At 39.9% G+C, this 19,744-nt stretch overlaps 4 protein-coding genes across 4 annotated transcripts; 1 reads left to right on the top strand and 3 right to left on the bottom strand.

Moving 5' to 3' along the window:
* Positions 1-93: 93 nt before the first annotated feature.
* LOC107191868 (serine/threonine-protein kinase/endoribonuclease IRE1) lies at positions 94-6,247 on the bottom strand. The gene is made up of 14 exons (XM_015581007.1): positions 5,999-6,247; positions 4,733-5,052; positions 4,518-4,638; positions 4,385-4,430; positions 3,928-4,307; positions 3,598-3,817; positions 3,247-3,485; positions 2,802-3,154; positions 2,540-2,715; positions 2,122-2,408; positions 1,385-1,681; positions 1,090-1,265; positions 754-945; positions 94-645 (listed from the first exon to the last, which is right to left on the bottom strand). Exons 2-14 carry the CDS (start codon positions 4,844-4,846, stop codon positions 250-252), a joined length of 2,997 nt encoding a protein of 998 aa, XP_015436493.1. The 5' UTR covers positions 4,847-5,052; positions 5,999-6,247; the 3' UTR covers positions 94-249.
* A 2,321-nt stretch (positions 6,248-8,568) lies between these two features.
* Positions 8,569-13,338, top strand: LOC107191865 (testis-expressed sequence 2 protein). The gene is made up of 5 exons (XM_015581004.1): positions 8,569-8,868; positions 9,005-12,200; positions 12,283-12,358; positions 12,488-12,685; positions 13,045-13,338. The coding sequence occupies exons 1-5, from the start codon at positions 8,820-8,822 to the stop codon at positions 13,111-13,113; spliced, it is 3,588 nt and encodes a 1,195-aa protein (XP_015436490.1). The 5' UTR covers positions 8,569-8,819; the 3' UTR covers positions 13,114-13,338.
* A 722-nt stretch (positions 13,339-14,060) lies between these two features.
* On the bottom strand, positions 14,061-16,728 carry LOC107191854 (meteorin-like protein). The gene is made up of 3 exons (XM_015580992.1): positions 16,204-16,728; positions 14,659-15,334; positions 14,061-14,498 (listed from the first exon to the last, which is right to left on the bottom strand). The coding sequence occupies exons 1-3, from the start codon at positions 16,335-16,337 to the stop codon at positions 14,283-14,285; spliced, it is 1,026 nt and encodes a 341-aa protein (XP_015436478.1). The 5' UTR covers positions 16,338-16,728; the 3' UTR covers positions 14,061-14,282.
* A 958-nt stretch (positions 16,729-17,686) lies between these two features.
* On the bottom strand, positions 17,687-18,478 carry LOC107191842. The gene is given in 4 exon segments (XM_015580977.1): positions 17,687-17,712; positions 17,759-17,994; positions 18,114-18,310; positions 18,401-18,478. Coding segments are annotated over 4 exon segments (537 nt in total).
* Between the last annotated feature and the right edge of the window lie 1,266 nt (positions 18,479-19,744).

A 19,744-nucleotide genomic window follows, 5' to 3' on the forward strand; every position in this document is an offset into this window, starting at 1 on the left:
TTCTTAAAAGAGCATGAAACATTTCGATTTACTGCGTTTCTATTTATAATAAAACGCGATAATTTACAAATATTCGTAACGATTACTGTATTATTTACAAATACTTTTAATTTGCGCATCATGTATTGTTCTTTTTACAAAGAGTAAACCCAGACACGAGTCGATAGTCTAGTGTGCAGGCTCTTCGTCTTCTCGTACGTTTCGATCTAATAGAAAGAAATGAAAACACTGAAAATAATAAATGACTTGTTAACTCGACGACGATGGTACGGTCCAGACAAGCGGTACTTCGATTTTCTTTTTTTCATTTTTCCGTCGGTGCCCTCGGTATCTTGTTTTGTTCGGACTCCAATCGATGTTATCCTGTCGTACTTTACAGGAAAGGTTTGGTGGTATCGCGTAACTCGCATCAGAATACGGATCTGCTTCGACTTCCACCGATTCCATATTACGAATATTCTTCACAAACTCATAATCAACATGATAATAATTCCGTAAAGTTGGCTCGTCGCGGAACGCTTGCATGGCGCACCACGCGTGTGATAACAAACCGGGAAATCTAGAAAGCCAGTAATCGGTGAATTTGTCTGGAATATCTCCAAGATTTTCTTGAGCTTCCGGGCTTAGTTCTCTGTAATGATGTTTCTAAAAGAAATGGTACCATTTTAATTACCTACAATATTTTCTTCGATCAAAGTATGCTTTACCGTAAACTGACAATCACTTTTCTTTCTCGTATTTTCAAAGTTTTACCTTATTTCTTAATGCCCTTAAAAGATCTCTAACGCTTTCTCCGCGGTAGCTTCTATATTTTCGAAGATCGGTTGCAACTTCCACATCGATTAATAATCTCCAGTCACTCTGTACAATTCGATGGCTGTCGGTTTCTAATGCGATTAAAGCTGGACTATCGTTCTGTTCTTTCTCTACTCGATCGCTCACATCCTAACATTGTTTCCGAGAAGACGATTAGCGTACAGTAAAAAACGTAGACGAAATTCATATCACTCGATATATGACTAGAACTTGTACATACATACATACATACATACATATGTACATACGTGTAAAGGGTACAAAACAGAATACCTGAAAAAATGCAAGAATTCGCGAGGGCTCCCAAAATATGGGATGCTCGTGGACTGCCATTACCGGTGGTCGTTCCGATGGCTCACTAGCAATCATAGCCTTTATTAGCACCAATGCGAGATCCTTGTCGCTTTCTGAAATTCCACCGTGAAGAGCCGTCAAGTTGCTCTCACCGCCTGTGATACATCGAATACGTTCACTATCAGGAGTTAAAGAACAACCTTAACGTTGCCGACAAACGAAAACGAAAACGAAAACTAAAACGATCAAACAAACGGATTATTAGGGGTCTTACAAAGAATGTTGGCCTGTCGTCGTAACGAATCTCCGAATGGATGTTTTCCATCAGAAAGAACGTAATAGAAAACGCAACCGAGAGAAAATATGTCTACGGCACACGTCGTTCTGTTCCCATTTAACATTTCTGGCGCAATCCAACCGTCGGTTCCCGTTACACCAGATCTACGCGAAAAGGATACACGACCTAATTGAAGTTTCTTGCACAGACCAAAATCAGATATCATGGCTCGAACTTCTCCACGTGGTCCCGGCGCAGATAACAATACGTTGTGGGGTTTGATGTCCCTGTGCACTGTATAATAGGAGCAACAAAAGCTAGATTTAGTCTCGGAAAAATACCAGAACGATATTGACCAAGACCAGGATCACTAATAGTAGTATCCAATTTACGTTCAAGTTTAAAGGATCTACATACATACATACATACATACATACATACATACAGGGTTGTTAACCCTTTGACTGTGACGCCCTCCGTCTCCAAGTCATCAAAATACATACTGTCAGCTATGTTGCGCAGCCGTCACTGGACGGGAGACAGTAGCGTTCGCATAAAGTTCTTTTAAGAATTTCTCATAGAAAAGTGAATATAGATATGTATTTTGGAATTTAAAATTGGTTAGAAAATACACTTAAAATATAATAAATAATCAAAATAATACGAGACCGTATCATGTATGATATATGCCGTCCACAGTCAAAGGGTCAAAGAACAAGAACAAGAAACCTCACCGATGTCGAGACAATGTAGGTGCGCTAATCCCGACGTAGCCTGTCGTAGGATGTTTTTTGCAGTTATCTTTCGTCTATCGTATTGTCCCGCGACATAATCTTGTAAAGTTGCTTCGGCTAGTTCCAACGCGATATATCGAAACATCCGATCCTGCTCGGTGCAAAAGTACCGAACAACATTCGCATGCGCATCAGATTCTCGGAGCAATGCTACTTCTCGATCGGCGAACGTGAAACAATCCGGTAACAAACGTTTCACCGCTACAGAACGGCCATCGAATTCACCTCTGGAACGGTAAAACTTGAAATTTGTACACACGTACATACATACATAGATCTGTGCACGCGTAACGCATAAGCGGAATGTCCTGAGAGAAAAGGTACGATTCGTTCGAGCAAAAAATCATAGGCTCTCTACCTGTACACGAAAGTTCCTTCGCATCCTTTACCCAACACTTGCCCGGTATCGAAGGTGATCTTTCCAACTTTTACCACTCCTTCGCCTATATCTTCCGGGACAGCGAGGGCGTTCGATCGCATTCCATAATAATAATAATAATAATCATTGCTCGTGCGGCTGCTTTCTCGTGAACCCTGTTGGAATCTGATTTCTCAAGTATCGGCCAGAATTCAAAACTAATACTCTGGTCGTAGATATGTACAATAAGAAATGCGAGTACCTGCGATCGTTGTTGAAACTCTTTGACCTGTGCATTTAAATACCAATACATCGCTAAAATACATCCCGATAACGCGACCAGTGCCAATTTCAGTCCTTTGTTTTCCTGTTGATGGAACCAGCTTTTGCTAGCGATGTACGCGTGTCGTAACAACTCGCGCCACGACGCACTGCCCACCACGCTGCCGGTAGATCTGCTGTCGTTTTCCAAGTCAAGTGTCAGCAGCGTTTCTTTCGTTGAATTCAAGTAACGTAACGAGGAGGGCAATGTTTCGATCACAGGATCAGATCGACCGGTAATCTGAAGTGGTTGCTCATCTTGTAGTTTGTATTCAGCAGGTATTTCGTAATGTCCTATTTCCGATAAAATCGAGCGAATTAATTAACGCCGTTCCTTCTTCGACATTACTACGTCGCTACACAGATTGATTGCTCGCTACGATTACCTAACGCGATGACCGTTTGATAATCCGACCGAGCAACAGTATCGGTGCTATCATCGGCATACGCACGATCGTCGGTGGAAATTGGAATTGTATTATCATTTTTGTCCATCTGTGAAACCGACAACGGTCCCTCCAGCAACAACTGTCCAATATTACTCGAGATCGTAGCCGTTGTTGAATCGACCAGAGACGGTAACGCGTAAAATCCGTGCCTATGTTGACCAATGTACAATGTCGGACTACGAAAAGCAGAGAAACGGAAAAGTAACCGAGAGAAACTTGTTAGTTTTTTTTAAACGTAAGCATCGGTGGTGACAACTTTTAACCGGACTAAACTACGAAAAGTCTTACAACAACTGAATGTCGCTCGGTTTGTTTGCGAAACGTTTCAAAAGAAGATCCAACGTTCCATCCGCAACACTGGTAAAGGGAATTGTAAGCAAGCCTTCCTTTCTCACTACATACACCGCTATTACCGGACTCTGCACGTCCAGCTCCCAGAGTACAATTCCTAGTCTTCTATCTACAGTGACAATACGTCCGGTGGAACTCGTTGTAAAATGAACTAAATCTGCAAGGGACATATACATATGTACATGTAGGTATACCTATGTATCTATATATCTGTATATGTTTCTGACATACTCAAACAGTAGATAAAGTACAATAATCCTAACCCACCGTAACTTTCTACTCCTTCTGGTTCCATTTTTGCTGCAGAGTAGTCATAGAATGTAACATTCCATTTTCTGTCTTTTCGTTTGCTATCTACCATAATGATATTGTATTCTGTACGACCCACAAAAACGCCATCCTGCATTTCTACAGGACAAGTATTTTTCGCTGTGTCAAATCCTAGGAGTTGCTCCCTTTGTCCAGTTCGAGGATCCACGGTGAACCATGTGTCTACCTTTCTACCTGTGTATAATATTCCGTCGCTGCTACGACAAGGACTGTTCGCCACAAGCTGAGGAATAGTGAACGGTAGTTTCTTCAAAGCTTCGGTTTCTGCTCCGAATATGTACAAGGAACCGTCTTTTGGATCTGGTAAAAACATTGGCCTGCAATGAAAACAAGAAAATCAGAGAAAGAACTGCTACACATCTCTAATATATGTATATGAGAACGCAGTACGTACGTCGTGGAAGCTCGTGAAATATCAACCGGTACTTTGACAATTGGCTCTGTAACACGTTTAGATACGGTGAATGTTCTTGTTAGATTCGAAAAAATGTATATTCGACTACATGCAACCATCAAAATATTATTACCATCGCTTTGCCGCCAAAGTATGTTTCCCGAGCGTTGTTCTATACCTACAAGAGAACCATCTAGTGTAGAAAATATTAGGAGAGGTTCATCTTGTTCCGGTACTAACTCTGTATTAAGTCTCTGTGTTCACACCAAAAGATGATTATTGGCATTTTCGTTTCATAAAGGCACGTTTCTCTTAATATCATGTTAAACGAGTGCGATATCGCCATACCTCTTGTTTCAAGGACTGAAAATGGTCAGACTCGTCGGACTGTTCCGTCGGATCGGTGACGCAAAGGAGCAGTCCAACAAGGAAGAGTATCTGTGCGAAGGGATTGAGTAGCATTGTTTATAAAATGATTTATTGCACAGTTCCATGTGTCAGTTGAGCAAAGTCGAAATTCTATCCTCCTTGGAAAACAAAATTCATTTACACGACAAGAAAACTGTATAACGTCGTGTTCTTTTGTACAACTAATGATATCTTCAGTTCTCATTTTCTCTCCGAAGCACGCCCGCGACGATCTTCTTTACGAATCTTCAATGAAACGTCTGTTGCATCAGATCCATGTACAGAGTAATGTATACATTATCGATTAAAGAAATTCTTTTCCCTATTTTCATTTCCATGCAACCGACCAAGACTACTGCACAACGTGCAATATTAGTTAGAAACAAAAACATAGAATGACTTTAAGAATGACTCAGTTTCTATTAAGTATCCAATGCAAATTACATTCTTTTTGTGTGTGTGTGTGTGTGTGTGTGTGTGTCTGTATGCGTGTATGTATGTATATATGTATGTATGTATGTATGTATGTATGTATGTATGTATATATATATATATATTCTATTGAGATTGTCTCTTTGTGATGTGTACAAATGAAACGAACTTACATTTTAACAATAGTTTATTAAGATATCTCCATTAATTCTCGATTTAATTAAGATTGGAAAATCTTGCTGATGATTCCAAAATTTGAATTTTTTTTAATAGAAAAGTACTTTACCACTTTCTCAATACGGATTGAAACATTATCGTGTTGGCACACATACTTATTTCCAGCAATTTTTGTCGCATATGTATGGATTTAGTTAATTATTTAAAGATATTTCCTGCTATTCGTTTGATCCCTAATCAATTTTATTGTCATTTTACCGATATGGTCATTACGAACTCGAATCATTACATTACAGAAAAATACATACACATGAAAGAAAAATGATAAAATGTCATATTTACAGACAAAAAGATATGTAAGAAGAGAACTAAGAGTTTTGAACGGCAGTCAAATGGGGGTGACAGTATAATCAAGCAATCTGAAAAAATGTATATACCTACATATAATGAATTTTATTTGCACTGTTCAATAGAAATTAAGTCATTCTTAAAGTGTGCTATTTCTTTGTCTCTGACTGTAGTAAATATTTTCTTGCAATATTTAAATATATAGATAGGTATATCACAAGTCGAAACGACTCTTTCCTATTCGGTTACCGTTGTCATTGTGTCCTCGTAATAATAGCGACGGAAGATGATGATCGTCCCAAAACAAAACGTCACATGTGGTACACATTTTTAGCGAAACCAACGTACCTCTTTCACACGCGTAATGCATTTCCAAAGAATCCGCAATCGTAGTTACATTGTTTTATCATGCATGTCGATTTCGCGACAATGAAACAAGTAGAAATGCACTTCAACGTATTGTTCTCGGTAGGTGTTCGCCGTAGCGAACAATATCGCGCATGCATCCAAAGGACAATGACAACGTCACGGACACGTGGCTCAAGTATGTTCGCGCGCGACAGTACATCTCACAAATCCATGTACATAGAAAATACCGTAAATAATTGTAACAAACATTACGCACACAAACGTGCGTTGTATATACTACACTTATAACCCAGCCAATTAATAGCCATACTGCGCATGATCGCAACAATATTTTAACGTTGCTCTTTACTTGCTTCAATTTAAATTAGTAATTCACTAAAAAAATTTACAGTTTTCAAATATTATTTGATACCAATGTAAAAATGTATACATACAACGCCCGTGTAAGAGAAGAGAAACTTGACGTTGTCGTCGTCGAGAAATAATAAAAATGAAAGATAAAGATGCGAGTTCGAACTTTAAAGCGGCACACGTATGTTACGCGACTAGAGATGGCGTGAACTGCTACTTGTGAATCACTCGTGATCGATCATATTCGTTCCCAATCACGATGATTTTCCACAGAGATTCGTGATTTCCCGTGATTGTTTCTTATTGGTGGAGAAACCTAACAGTTCTTTACACGCGATACATAATTTGTATATTTCACACAACATCAAAACAAAAATTAGGGTTATATCGTATAAAGTGAAGGAATAAGTAGAAACAATGAAGAATAATGAATAAATTAATGATTACAAATTATAATCTACATGTTACCTAGCATATCATTTTTTTAGAATTTCTTGTTTTTTCTACTGATGTTTACAAACACGAATAGTAATGTAATTATCGTAAAATCATATTGAATACGTTTTTCTGTTTAAAGATCAAGGACTTACGATCGCAGTGAGCAAATTCACCCAAGATAGAAAAATCGCAATCACGGTTGTGAATGAAGTTAAATCACGACCGTGATCGTGATTCGGCGATCACTGTGATAAATCACCGTTAGTGATTTTGCACGCCATCTCTATCCCACACACACGGGGTCCCTTCAGCATGCTTCGGGGGCTCCGTGACCCCACATTCTCTGCCCACGTGATCAAAGTCCCCTCCACCGGGGCTCCGTGACCCCACGCTCTTACCGCGCAGGGTCTAGGTCGCCTTCACTGGGGGCTTCGCGACCCCACGGTCTCTCCCCACGTGATCAATGGCGCCTCCACCGGGGCCTCCGTGCAGGGTCTATAGCGCCTCCACCGGGGGCTCCGTGACCCCCGCTCTCACCCCACGTGATCAATGGCGCTTCCACCGGGGCCGCCGTGCAGGGTCTATAGCGCCACCACCGGGGGCTCCGTGACCCCACGCACTCACCCCACGTGATCAATGGCGCCTCCACCGGGGCATCCGTGACCCCACGCTCTCACCGTGCAGGGTCTATGGCGCCTCCACCGGGGGCTCCGTGACCTCACGTTCTCACTAGAGATGATGTGAACTGCTATTTGTGAATCACTCGTGATTCGATCACGTTCGTTCTCAATCACGGTAATTTTTCACAGTGTTTCGTGATTTCTCGTGATCGTTTCTGATTGGTGGAGAAACCTAACAGTTCTTTACACGCGACACATAATCTGTATATTTTATATTTTATATTACCGACATCAAAACAAAAATTCGAGTTATATAGTATAAAGTGAAAGAATAATTAGAAACAATGAAGAATAATGAATAAATTAATGATTATAAATTATAATCTACATGTTACCTAGCAAATCATTCTTTTACAATTTCTTGTTTTTTCTACTGATTTTTACACAGTAATGTAATTCATCGTAAAATCATATTGAATAAGTTTTTCTGTTTAAAGATTAATGACTTACGATTGCAGTGAGCAAATTCACTCAAGATAAAAAAATCACGATCACGGTCGTGATTTAATTTCATTTACGACCGTAATTGCGATTTTTTCATCTTGAGTGAATTTGCTCACTGCGGTCGTAAGTCTTTGATCTTTAAACAGAAAAACGTATTCAATATGATTGTACGATGAATTACATTACTATTGATGTTTGTAAAAATCAGTAGATAAAACGATGTTAGGTCTATTGTTATATCTCGTCTGTGGTTGAACGCAGGGACAATCACAAAAACACTACCTGTTAACTCCCGTTGGAATAGTATGGTCATGGTCAGTCATAAGTTACTGGCCCTTCTCACCTATGGCGCTGCAAATCGACCAAGAAAAACCTATAAGACGTACCCCCGTGCATAAAAAAAACCTACATACATAAGTAAGTGCAAGTAAGTGAGTCGATAGGACGTGTGTGTAATGTTATCATCGTGGAGTTAAGAATTGTTATCAGTTCGAAGAAAATTATCATCTGGAGGCGAAAAATGAATCGCGATATTGTTTGTAACTAATATTACCGCTGACGTCTTGTCAAACAAGCATGAAAAGACGACACGAAGCAACTTGCATATGTCCTACTATCCACAAGCGAAGATGTATGTCCGATCGTTGTCAATCGTGTAATAATTTAAGCAAAGTTGACGGCGGAATTGCGCGATGCTTGCAATTCGGAAAATTTTTCTATACGCTATGCATTCCAAGAACATTTACATATATGTAAAGATCAATCGCTGAAATAAATATTTTACAATCATGAACACCAAACGCAGCCCAAGAAAAGTGACATTGGCTATGATAAAAGGTGAGGCAAATATATCTATTTATACAGGTGAGATCGGATACATTTCTGCATGTTCCGTTTTAATTCGATTATACATATAAAATCGCTGGTGACAAGGGATTCTCCTTAATTGATTACTTTTTCCTTCTTCCATAAGGTAAACCAATTGCGACTTCGGTTCCTGTAATCCACTACCATGCCAGCGACGACGAACTCGAAGAAATATATCCAAGTACAGACGAAGAGAAGGAGCTTACACCGGAATTCGAAAGGATTACATCGAAGCTAACCTATTCACCACAAAGATGCTCCGAAAAGGGACACACGCGTGAATCCGATATTTCCGAAAACAATTCGGAAGGTCGGTCAATTAGTGCCGAAAACATAATATCAGAGAGCGGTACACCACCGTCTTTAGATCCATGGAAAGTATTATCGGAAATCAAAGGAAAAATAACTAAAACATTTGAGGAGAAATTCTCAGATATAAAAAATGACAAAAAGAAACCTTGCCATTCTCGAGCCGAAAGTTCTAGTATTAGCGATTCAGAAGATCAGGGAAACTCTACACCTACACCCTGCGATGAAAAGGCTGGAGGCGATAGGCAGGTAAACGAACCAACTGCTAGCGTCGTTGATCGACGAGACAATGCGGTGAGATACGTAAGATTTTCCGGAATAAAGACAGGCTTGAAAGACAAAAGTTTACAAGATGATTGCGTCGAGAGCGGCATCGAAGCTTCCGAATTTTCTCCCGACGTTGGGGAAGACATTGCTCTTTCTACGAAAAGCGATGTATTATTAGCAAAAACGCCCGACAGTAATAACCATCATGCTAGCGTCCAAAAACATGCTTCCGGAAGTCATTCGGTTACCCTTTCAGCTCGAATAAAGTTTAAAGTGATCGTTACACATTTGTTGAAACAAGTAGTCCATCAAATAACGTACAGGTCAGTCGTTGTTCTTATAGCTGTTTCTTGCATTTACTATATTACTCCGTTACCGGAATATTGGATTGGATTCATAGTGGGTATCGTTACAGCGATCATGTATTACGACACGGTAACAAAGTGTAAAACGATTTTGACGACATTATCGGATGAAAAATTTGTTTGTAGACAAATAATACCTGTTTTAGAGATTCCGGCAGTAGAGGAGCATGCTGTGATCGAGAGATTTCAAGGCTGGCTGAACGAACTGCCATATCGTTACGAACCCGGTAATTATCACGTGGCTCGCACCAAGTCCATATTTTTCAGACTGGAGGGAAGTATTTTGCGTATAATGGAAACTAGAATAAAAATACCGAAGAAGGCTGTTTGGGACGAATCGCAGCACAAATTGAAATTCGTTAAGAAGAGAGTTTATAATTTGACTGGAGCAAAGGTGGAACTCATTCCCTATGGACTGACTAGAAGGAGAAGGTGGAGTAAAAAATATCCAATTTGCATAACTCTTAGCAAGGGAGCTTTAATTTGTAATAAAACGCTGAAAGGTTCGGGTACGATCAACGATCGCAGGCAAACGGTGTCTGAATCGAATGCTAAATGCACACCTACATGGAAGGAAGCAAAATGCGAAGACGAAATTCGGCCCACGAATGCAAAGGACGGAAAATCTATTGTAAGCCAAACCGAAGAACGAAAAGAAGAAGAAGAAGAAGGATTATCGGAAGTGGACGAAGATACTACCGAAGATTACGACGACGACGTTGAAAATTATAATTCTGATTTGAACAACGATGAATTCGGCAACGAATATACAGAATGCGAAACAGGATTCGCAGAAGATGGAGAAATAGAAGGGTACGGTGAGGAAGGGCAACAGATACAAAAGAAGGCAGAAAAAAATGATGGAGAGATAACTAAGGAAAGCGACAAAGTAAAAAGAAATACAAAAATGTTTCACAGTTATGATTGTAATTACACCAAGAGAAGAGAAAGGAGAGTTCGAAGAAGATCGAATCTAGAAACGGAGAATAGAATAGAAATAGAAAAGAAAAGGAAGAAGAAACAAGAGAACAAAGAACAATATGTTTATGAGACGGAGGTGGAAGAGAAGGAGGGCGACGACGACGACGACGACGACGACGACGACAACAACGACGACGACGACGACGACGACAACAACGACGACAACAACGACGACGACGACGACGACGACGACGACGACGACGACGACGACGACGACGACGACGAAATGGAAGATAAGAACGAAAAAAATAAAACGAACGTAATGTTAGAGAATAAGAAAAGAATACGGAAACCGCAGCAGAAATATGAGAACGGGGAAGTGGTGCAGGATGAGGAGAGAAAACGGAAGAAGGAAGCGGAAGTGGAAAGTGAAGAACTGAAGGATGGACAAGAGGAGGAATGGGAAAAGGAGAAGGAAGAAGATGGTGATTATGGCAACGAAGTCGATGGTGGTGGCGGCGGCGGCGACGACGATAAGACAGAGGAGTGGAAAACGATAGACGGAGTGTTACAAAGTAAAGGATTGAGAAAAAATTCTTTTAAAACGCGTTCGATCAATGACAAGCTGAGTAACGAAACGAAATTATTCGTTTTTGCTAGAGCTGACCGCGAGAAAGAGGATTGGTACAGACGTTTGGTCTCTGCCTCATCCCGGGGCGTAAACAAACAAGATACATCATGTTTCACAACCGATGCATCATACACATCAAATACAATATCAACGACGATACAGCGAACCGTAATGACAGAATCAAAATCTTCTGTTTCGTCTAACAATTCTTTCGAAAGTGTACCTGATTTGAACTACAACACGTACATGGCAAAATATTTGGATACTGGTATTTCAAGTTCAGAAAATGAATACTCCCCGTATACCGACAATACGCTTTGGATCAATTGTTTAGTAGCTCGTATTTTGTTCGACGTACACAAGTATCCAGAAACTATAAAGCTGATACAGGAGAAGATACAACGGAAATTATCTAGTATAAAATTACCATATTTTATGGAGTGCCTTTTAGTTTCGGAGGTAGCAATAGGTCAAGGAGCGCCTATCATTAAGAATGTAACGAAACCGGTGACGAACGAGAGAGGTCTCTGGATGGATTTTGATATAACATATAAAGGATCCTTGACTATGACCGTCGAAACCAAATTGAATTTGATGAAATTAACAACAAGAGCAGGATCGATTTCGAATAGCGGTGCTGTTAACGGCGGCGGTGGTGCTGGTGGTGGTGGTCTATCAGTTTCCATGGAACAACATAAATCGACAACTAAATCCCCAATTTTCGACAGCGACATGGAAGATACGCCGGAAACGTCTACGGAGGATGACGATAATTCACAATTGTACAGTCCGGCTAAAGAGACAACAACGTAAGCTGCTCGTAGGGCTCGGCGTGGCTATGTTTTATACACTGTAAAGTTGGTAATTTGTTTATTTTTCCTTCTCTTGCAGTCCTATCGCGCAATCATCGGGGAAAAAGTTTCTGAGTGTGGTAGATAGAATAGCTGCGAATAAATATTTTCAGCACGTAAGTACATCTTATTTAGAACGCAATCTTTCGGCATTGTATAGTATTGTATATGATACGGTGGTATCGGAAAATCCTATATTCTTAATAAGTTGTCGAATGTTTTTCTGTTTCTGTTTTAATAATCAGGCAACCGAGCTGTCCTACGTACGAAGGGCAATGGAAGGCGTCTCGAACACGGAAATCCGCTTAATGGTTACCGTCTCGAGCGTAGAGGGATGTCTTTCGTTAAACATTCCACCAGCACCATCCGATCGTTTATGGTACGGTTTCAAACCAGTACCAAAAGTAACTTTTACCGTAAAACCCGCGGTTGGCGAGAGAACGGTAAATATCGTTTACGTAACTAAATGGATAGAGGCTAAGTTACTCAGGGAATTCGAAAAATTGGTCGTTTTGCCGAACATGGACGATCTTGTGTTGCCATTGTGCCCTAATTATCCTTACACGACTACGCGATAATCGGCAGAGAACAATACCTTCAACAATATTAACGATCACATTGTATTTCATGTCGGTGTAATCTGTGTTGTTAATGTCGTTGTTTGTGAATGTAGCTCGCATTACATGTATAATTGTAATGGAGATTCGATTAGTAGATAACGAAAGAAAAGAAATATTCTGCAAAATTCTTTACGTTATCGTCTCATTGGAGAAACTCGCGCGATAATGCAAGTCTTTTATAGGTTTTTTGTCAATGTGAATCGACTGTAGCCAGTTCCTGCCTAACTTTCAATCTATACATCAACGACTAGACAAAGGAAGAAACAGGGGACTCTATGTCGCCGTCGCTACGTAATTGGTGGTCAGATGCAAACGGCTTATAGGTATTTGTTTCGTGTAAGAACTCGATGCGTGTAACGTCGTTATCGATACGTCCGTCCGCGTGTATACAGGGTGTGACAAAAGTGTCGTAGATCTCTGAAATGTATCGCCCGTGAGGTGATTTGAAAGAAGCTTTTCCATAGAAAAAATGTTATCCGAGGCTTTGTTAACGAAATATTAAAAGGAAAAACCCGGACCAACCAGAGCGCGAGTCTCAGAGAGCTACCAATCGCAGCACGTAGCCAAGTAGAGGACTCGGCCTATAGACTCGCGCTTTGATTGGTCGGAGTTCTGCGTTAATATCTCGTTAACAAAGCCTCGGATAAGATTTTTGCTAAGAAAATACTTGTTCCAAATCACCTCACGAGTGACCCATTTCAGGGACCTATAATACCTTTGTTATACTCTGTATACATACATATGTACGTACGTACGTTAGTTGTTGATACGAGATTCAACCATAGATAAAACTTTATATTGTTTCTATGCTGTGCGGTCGTTTCACAAACGTGAAATTATTAAACGTTAATTCATGTAATGCGAGTGAATCAGAATGAAACTTTATGTCGAATGGAATTCTTGTCTTACATGCGATTACAAAACTGATATAAAACTATTGTGAGTTCAAGCAAACTCCTTGAAATTATTCAGTGACGAAAAGTAAGAACCCCTTTTTTTGCAACTTTACCAGTCAAATTGACACGACACGGTATTTACCTATTATATGTAAATATAATTCGAATCGATTTTTTATGAAACTTTTCGAAGAATAGGGCGGCAGCGTGAGCGCATCACACGTGTGCAAACGACAGTTGAATGTAGACTTTCGGAAGAAATATGAAACTTATCCGTTCTACACGCTAAAGAAGCGGAGAACATAGCTGGCTATTGAAGATATTGATACAGTATTGTGGATGATTCGTATCGCAAAGTTAAGTACAGAGAGTTATTCGAGACTATTTCAGGAAAGATATTATATATTCATTACGATAAAATTTTTACAAAACAATATCACAGTTCGGAGATCGATATTCGTATATAGTATAGAACAAGAAAATATAGTTTATTTACAGGCATATTTCTCATTGAGAATCCAAAGCTAACTTCGAAGAACACAAGGTGCGCTTTCCAGTTCACGAACCGTTATTGCCCAAGTTTCCAACCTTGGCGCGCATACCAGAACGAGGTCACCGAGTCTTCGTTTAGCCATTATCACAAACTCACCCTGACCGTGTCGCGCGTCACAGGCAGTGGGCACTCTGACATGCACGCTTCTTCGATCGAGCAATCCGACAACGTCCGCATCATTGTTAGCCTGTTCAGAAAGTAAAGTTCAATTTGTTAATAAAGTTACTTTCGATCGATGACCGCGCGATATGTTTCAACTTCGTTTAACCACGGAGAGCCAGACGGTTTTTGATACTGGTATCGCACAACTACGACGACTACGAGATACTCTGCGCGCCAATACGTACCTCGTTTTCTTCGATTTGACGCAAAGTTTTTGTTATACCGACAATGAGTTCGGCAGCTTCCAAATTCGGCTGTTTCTGTACAGCGCTCACTGTACCCCTGGCTACTAAATCGCTTTGACAGTAGGCTTTCGCCAATTCCTCTATGGAGCACGGCCTGCAATCCTCTTCCTCTTCCTTCTTTTCGTCGTGTCGACAAGATTTTTCTTCTCGACCGTCGGCGACTCGGCGTAGTTCCAAATCATATTGTAACTTCACATCACGACGTTCAACGGACATGGGCTGTTCTTCCGCTTCCATGTATAGCGCCGCGGGTTGCTTGTCGGCAACGTAGAAACATCTATGGGAGGCTTCGTGCTTGCCGTCTCGTGGAGTGTACAACGAACGAAGTTTACCATGAGTCTCTAAGTAAACTCTTACAGGACCGGAAACTTTGGTGCACGCTCGAAATCCGGATAATCGAGGTATATTGCGGCTGTTATTTATGATGCTTTCATCGACGTTGTTGTTATCGTTGCTATCCCGTCCTGCGACGAATTCTACGTGAATTTTCGGTATGGTCTCGATCAAAACCGGGGGTGAGAGGACTACTCGTAAAGCTCCGCGTGGATACTTCCAAAGTACAGTTCCCCTCGAACACCGAAGGTACACGGGTCGTACACCTCGTCCACCGCCTCCGCTGCAACGCAACAATATGTATTAGGTGATTCGTTACTTCGATGCGACTGAAATGAACTTGAAGTTATTATCGTATGCTCTCACTACCACTGTATTTCGATACACGGTGTCATTGACCTTTACCAGAAACGGACGATTATTTAAAGTTTCAATAATAAGTATATTCGCGACTTTCTTTTCCGTGCGTCTCCTTGTATGCCTGTACTATATATTTATATACACATACAAGGTATGCGCGCTAGAACACGCCAACCACTCTTTGCAAAAGAAAAAGATGATAAATCAAACGCTAACTCGGGAGATCCTTTTCGAGTTCGCGCTTGGTGGACGACCACAACGACGACAATGACGACAATGACGACGACGACGACGACGACGACGACGGAAAACCGGTTTTGGTCGTAAGTCGTGCGACTGGTTTCACGTTCGATAAAAGTCGTCGAGTTTTCGTTGTTCATTATCGAAGTATACTTTCAGAGATATGTACTACGTGGACACATTATTAACAAAGGTTCAACGAGTACTTTCCCGGATTTTATACAGCAACAGCAACAAAGTTTAGAGAGAGAGAGTAGAGAGTACAGAGTACAGAGTAGAGAGTAGAGAGTAGAGAGAAGAGAAAGGCAATAGTGACAGAGCGAAACCGAGAAAGAGAGGAAGAGAATTACGGGTAGGGTGGAAGAAATTAATATGATCTAATATTTAAATGTTAAAAAACAAAAAAAACTTATCGGATTTGTGTATCTCGTGAGCGTTCAGTCAGTCAATTGAGCATTGAAAAATGTGTAATCGCGTTTACTACGAAAACGAAAGAATGCCTCGAAGGAAATTGTATTAAAAAAATTCACGAATAAAATAAAGAATACGAACCTTCCAATCCAGTCGCATTGATCGGCGGCTTGGAGGGCAGCATGTTCATACGTAGGGGCTGATGACACGAGGTGAATATGTTGTAAAGACAGCAAAAGTTGCAAAACGCCGACGTACGACGTAAACCTTTTCATTTTTTATTAATCCACACCAAATAATCCTTCTCGATTTACATTGTTAACTTTCGAGGATAATTATCGCGGGAATCAACACTCGGAATCGCACGTAAATAATTTCGTTGTCGAAACGATAAATTGATATAATATACGTAGCAAGATCGCGATTCGTAGATATATTCCGTGCCCAAGTCGCATTTATCGCTACGTCTTTTTCGGGTATCACTATATGTCACACTCGTTTAACAACACATTCTCGCCATCATGTTACACGAGACACAATATTCTATTCGAAACTTGTCATCGTTATTGGGAGGTATAAACGACATAACGGCAACCAAGTACATCACCGTCTTAGAATCGAAGAAACAAAGAGTCTGTTCAGAAAAATAACTTCGATCGACCGAAAAAACACGTTTCCGTGGCGTCTCTACAATTTTAGTAGTTGAAGAAAACTACTCACTTTTCTTTGTACACTACGTCCTCGAGGCGCGCGGTCGTACGATCGCGGACACTTTGAACAAACGAGGTCGACAATATCCGAAGGATCATGCTTGCCGTCTAGAAGAGTGGAAAGGTGGTAAGTATAGATAGATGTGTACACAACGGGATCGAAATATGCACAAACAATTTTAGCCTATACGACGCGACCGACATTGGTGCATTCGCAGTCACCATTTTACAGAACTCTTGTGCCCAACTACTTTCGGGCTGTGTCGTTTCATTGCTCGCCTTTCTCTCTACTCCTTATTCTTCGTTACTCCGGTATTTGGTGTCTGTGCTTCAGTTCGACGAGCGATTCGACCCGTCCGTTTCACGTCTCCTCGCTTCGTCCTTTGATTCTCTCCGTGTATGTGTCTGTCTGTCTCTTTCGCTCCCCCCCTTCCACTTTTAACCCTTCTTTTCACTTCAATCTGTTTCCCTTTCACTCCATCTATTTGTTCCTTTCCTCTATGTCTCTCTTCAGCTATCACACATAACGTTGTTGTTTCTCTCGATTCGTCTTCTTTCTCCTTTTTTTCCTTACTACTAGAGTATTTATATACATTGTACAATGGGCTGTACAACGTTTCATGGCGATAGTTCCAACCGCTGGTTGCGTTTATTATTAATTGATTCTGTTTTTTTTTCCACGAAATTAACACGCAGGACAAAATAATTAGTAATACTAACTGGCAATGTTTATACATATACCGGTAAATTCTATCTACTCAAGAATTTCAAGTGGTACACCAATCAAATTTATTAAGCGTTACACCTTTACTTTGGCTCCTTTGAATCTTTTCTCGAGTTTAGTTTCATTTATCGCGGATTAGAGATGACACAAACAGCGAAAAAAGATCAGATAATCCCGTTTATGATCCGCATCAATTCGTACTCCAAGCTGCACATTCTGAAACGAGACGAGTGTTCAGTGTAAACGCTTCTTGTGTACGTACTCTCATAGGATCCATACAAAACTTTCATTCGAATATTCGACGTTTTTTTGTTAAGAAGAAGAGAATCTTACACCTCCGAGTAAAACGTTTGCCGATCCACATATCCCGGTGCGCATTCTGTAGGACACGAATTGTAAGAATGCACATTCAAAATTTTCATGACACTTCTATAAGAGTCCAAAGACACAAATCCTGAATTACTGGAATCAATGCTTTGAAAAATACTATCGATGTGCCTGCGAGGATTAACCAGCACAACCATGTAAGTACGCGTTATCGTAATGTGTATAGACTCCATAGAAACACGTACTATTTAGATGTATATCTATGTATGTATGTATGTATGTATGTACACCTTTTCATCCAAAATAGTCGTGGCTCTTTGAGTCCCGATCTGAAAAGCATGCAGTCATCGAGTAATTTATACAAATACTGAATTGGGTCTGCCGGTTGGTAAACAATTAAATGTCCGATGAAGAAAGTAAACGTATCGAAAATGTGTTTCTCCTCCAAATAATTTTGTTTATCGAAGCGCGTTTCTGTAGCATCATTCTGAAATTAATTGGCCCATGGCAATAGAATTGTATCCATTACAATGATCGTAGCGGTAACGCTTTGCAATACAACGTAATAATATTTTACCTCTCGCACCGATTGCTCTTGTGTTTGTAAACGAAAAACGTTGAAATTACTTCGATAGCATTCTAGATATTTATCCATTTTCTAATTTATCGTAATTTTTAAAATTGATTTTGAAATCCTTTCGTTTTCTTTACTTTTTAAAACTATAAGCTAATACAATTGTGCTTCCTCGGAACTCTAGACAGTAAAAGAACAACGATCTTGCGTGAACCGCGTTTCCATAGAGAAATGAGTATGGCGCGCTAGTTTTTCTACGGTCTATCTTTTCAAATACCAGTTTTCTGTAATTAATTCGACTTACGTGACCTTGTGGAATATTTAGAACCAAATCCCTAATAAATCGAAAATGTCAAGCGTCTAGTACAAAATTATAATGTAAAGAGCATAGACGTTAATCTTCCAAAAAGATCAAGAAACTATGAGTAACTTATTTATTACACCATTCGTTGCCGCGAGAAGGATATTGTTGCGTCATCTGGGACGAAGAAAAAGCAATTAGTCAAGTGATAACCTAAATGTAATTTTATTTGTTAATGTATTTCTATAAATCTTCCAGAAATTACTAATCTCTTTCGGAATAACAATTAGTGTTTAATAACTTGTTATAATTTACAATTTATAGTTTATACAATTTGTACAACGTTTAAACTCTTTGATAGTAACTAAGTAAGGGAATGTTATAAACATAGGACCATGCGCGCCTTCCACACTGTGTAGCGTTTATTGGTACTAAACCTTGGTGATGTCACACGCTTGAGAAATGTAAAGAACCTTTCAGATGTATGCAATATTGATGAAATGTAAAAAAAACAATGTAATAATGGAAAAATGATTTATTTACGTAATAATTTTGACAAATCGAAGTAATATGTATGTCGAAATATGATTCACATACATGTATGTATTATTTGTATTATTTTGTGTTTTTTACATTTCATCGATATTACATACATCTGAAGGATCCTTTAACATTGTTAAAATCACATTTATTTGCAACGGTCGACACTGTATCTCGTCACGCGTACCTCGTTTAGTTCACTTTGGACAGCCCTTACACCGTTATACGGATAGCTTTCGTTTAGATAAAGTACTCGATTTGTAGCTGAAAGAACGAAGATTAATCCCCTGCCATTGACAATAACAATAAACGACCGGAACACTGTTAAAATCGCATTTAAACGCGGAATACCACTATTTGCGACCGGTGGCGCCACCCGTGGCAATTTGCTCAAACTGCTAGCCAAATCACACCGACAGGTAAGTGAAAATTCCTAGTAATGAAAAAATGCGAATATCTCAATAATTAAGCGCTTAAAATGAACGTCATTAGTCTCAAAATGGTCC

Source organism: Dufourea novaeangliae, unplaced genomic scaffold (genome assembly GCF_001272555.1).
Source record: "Dufourea novaeangliae isolate 0120121106 unplaced genomic scaffold, ASM127255v1 scaffold270, whole genome shotgun sequence".
Taxonomy (NCBI): domain Eukaryota; kingdom Metazoa; phylum Arthropoda; class Insecta; order Hymenoptera; family Halictidae; genus Dufourea; species Dufourea novaeangliae.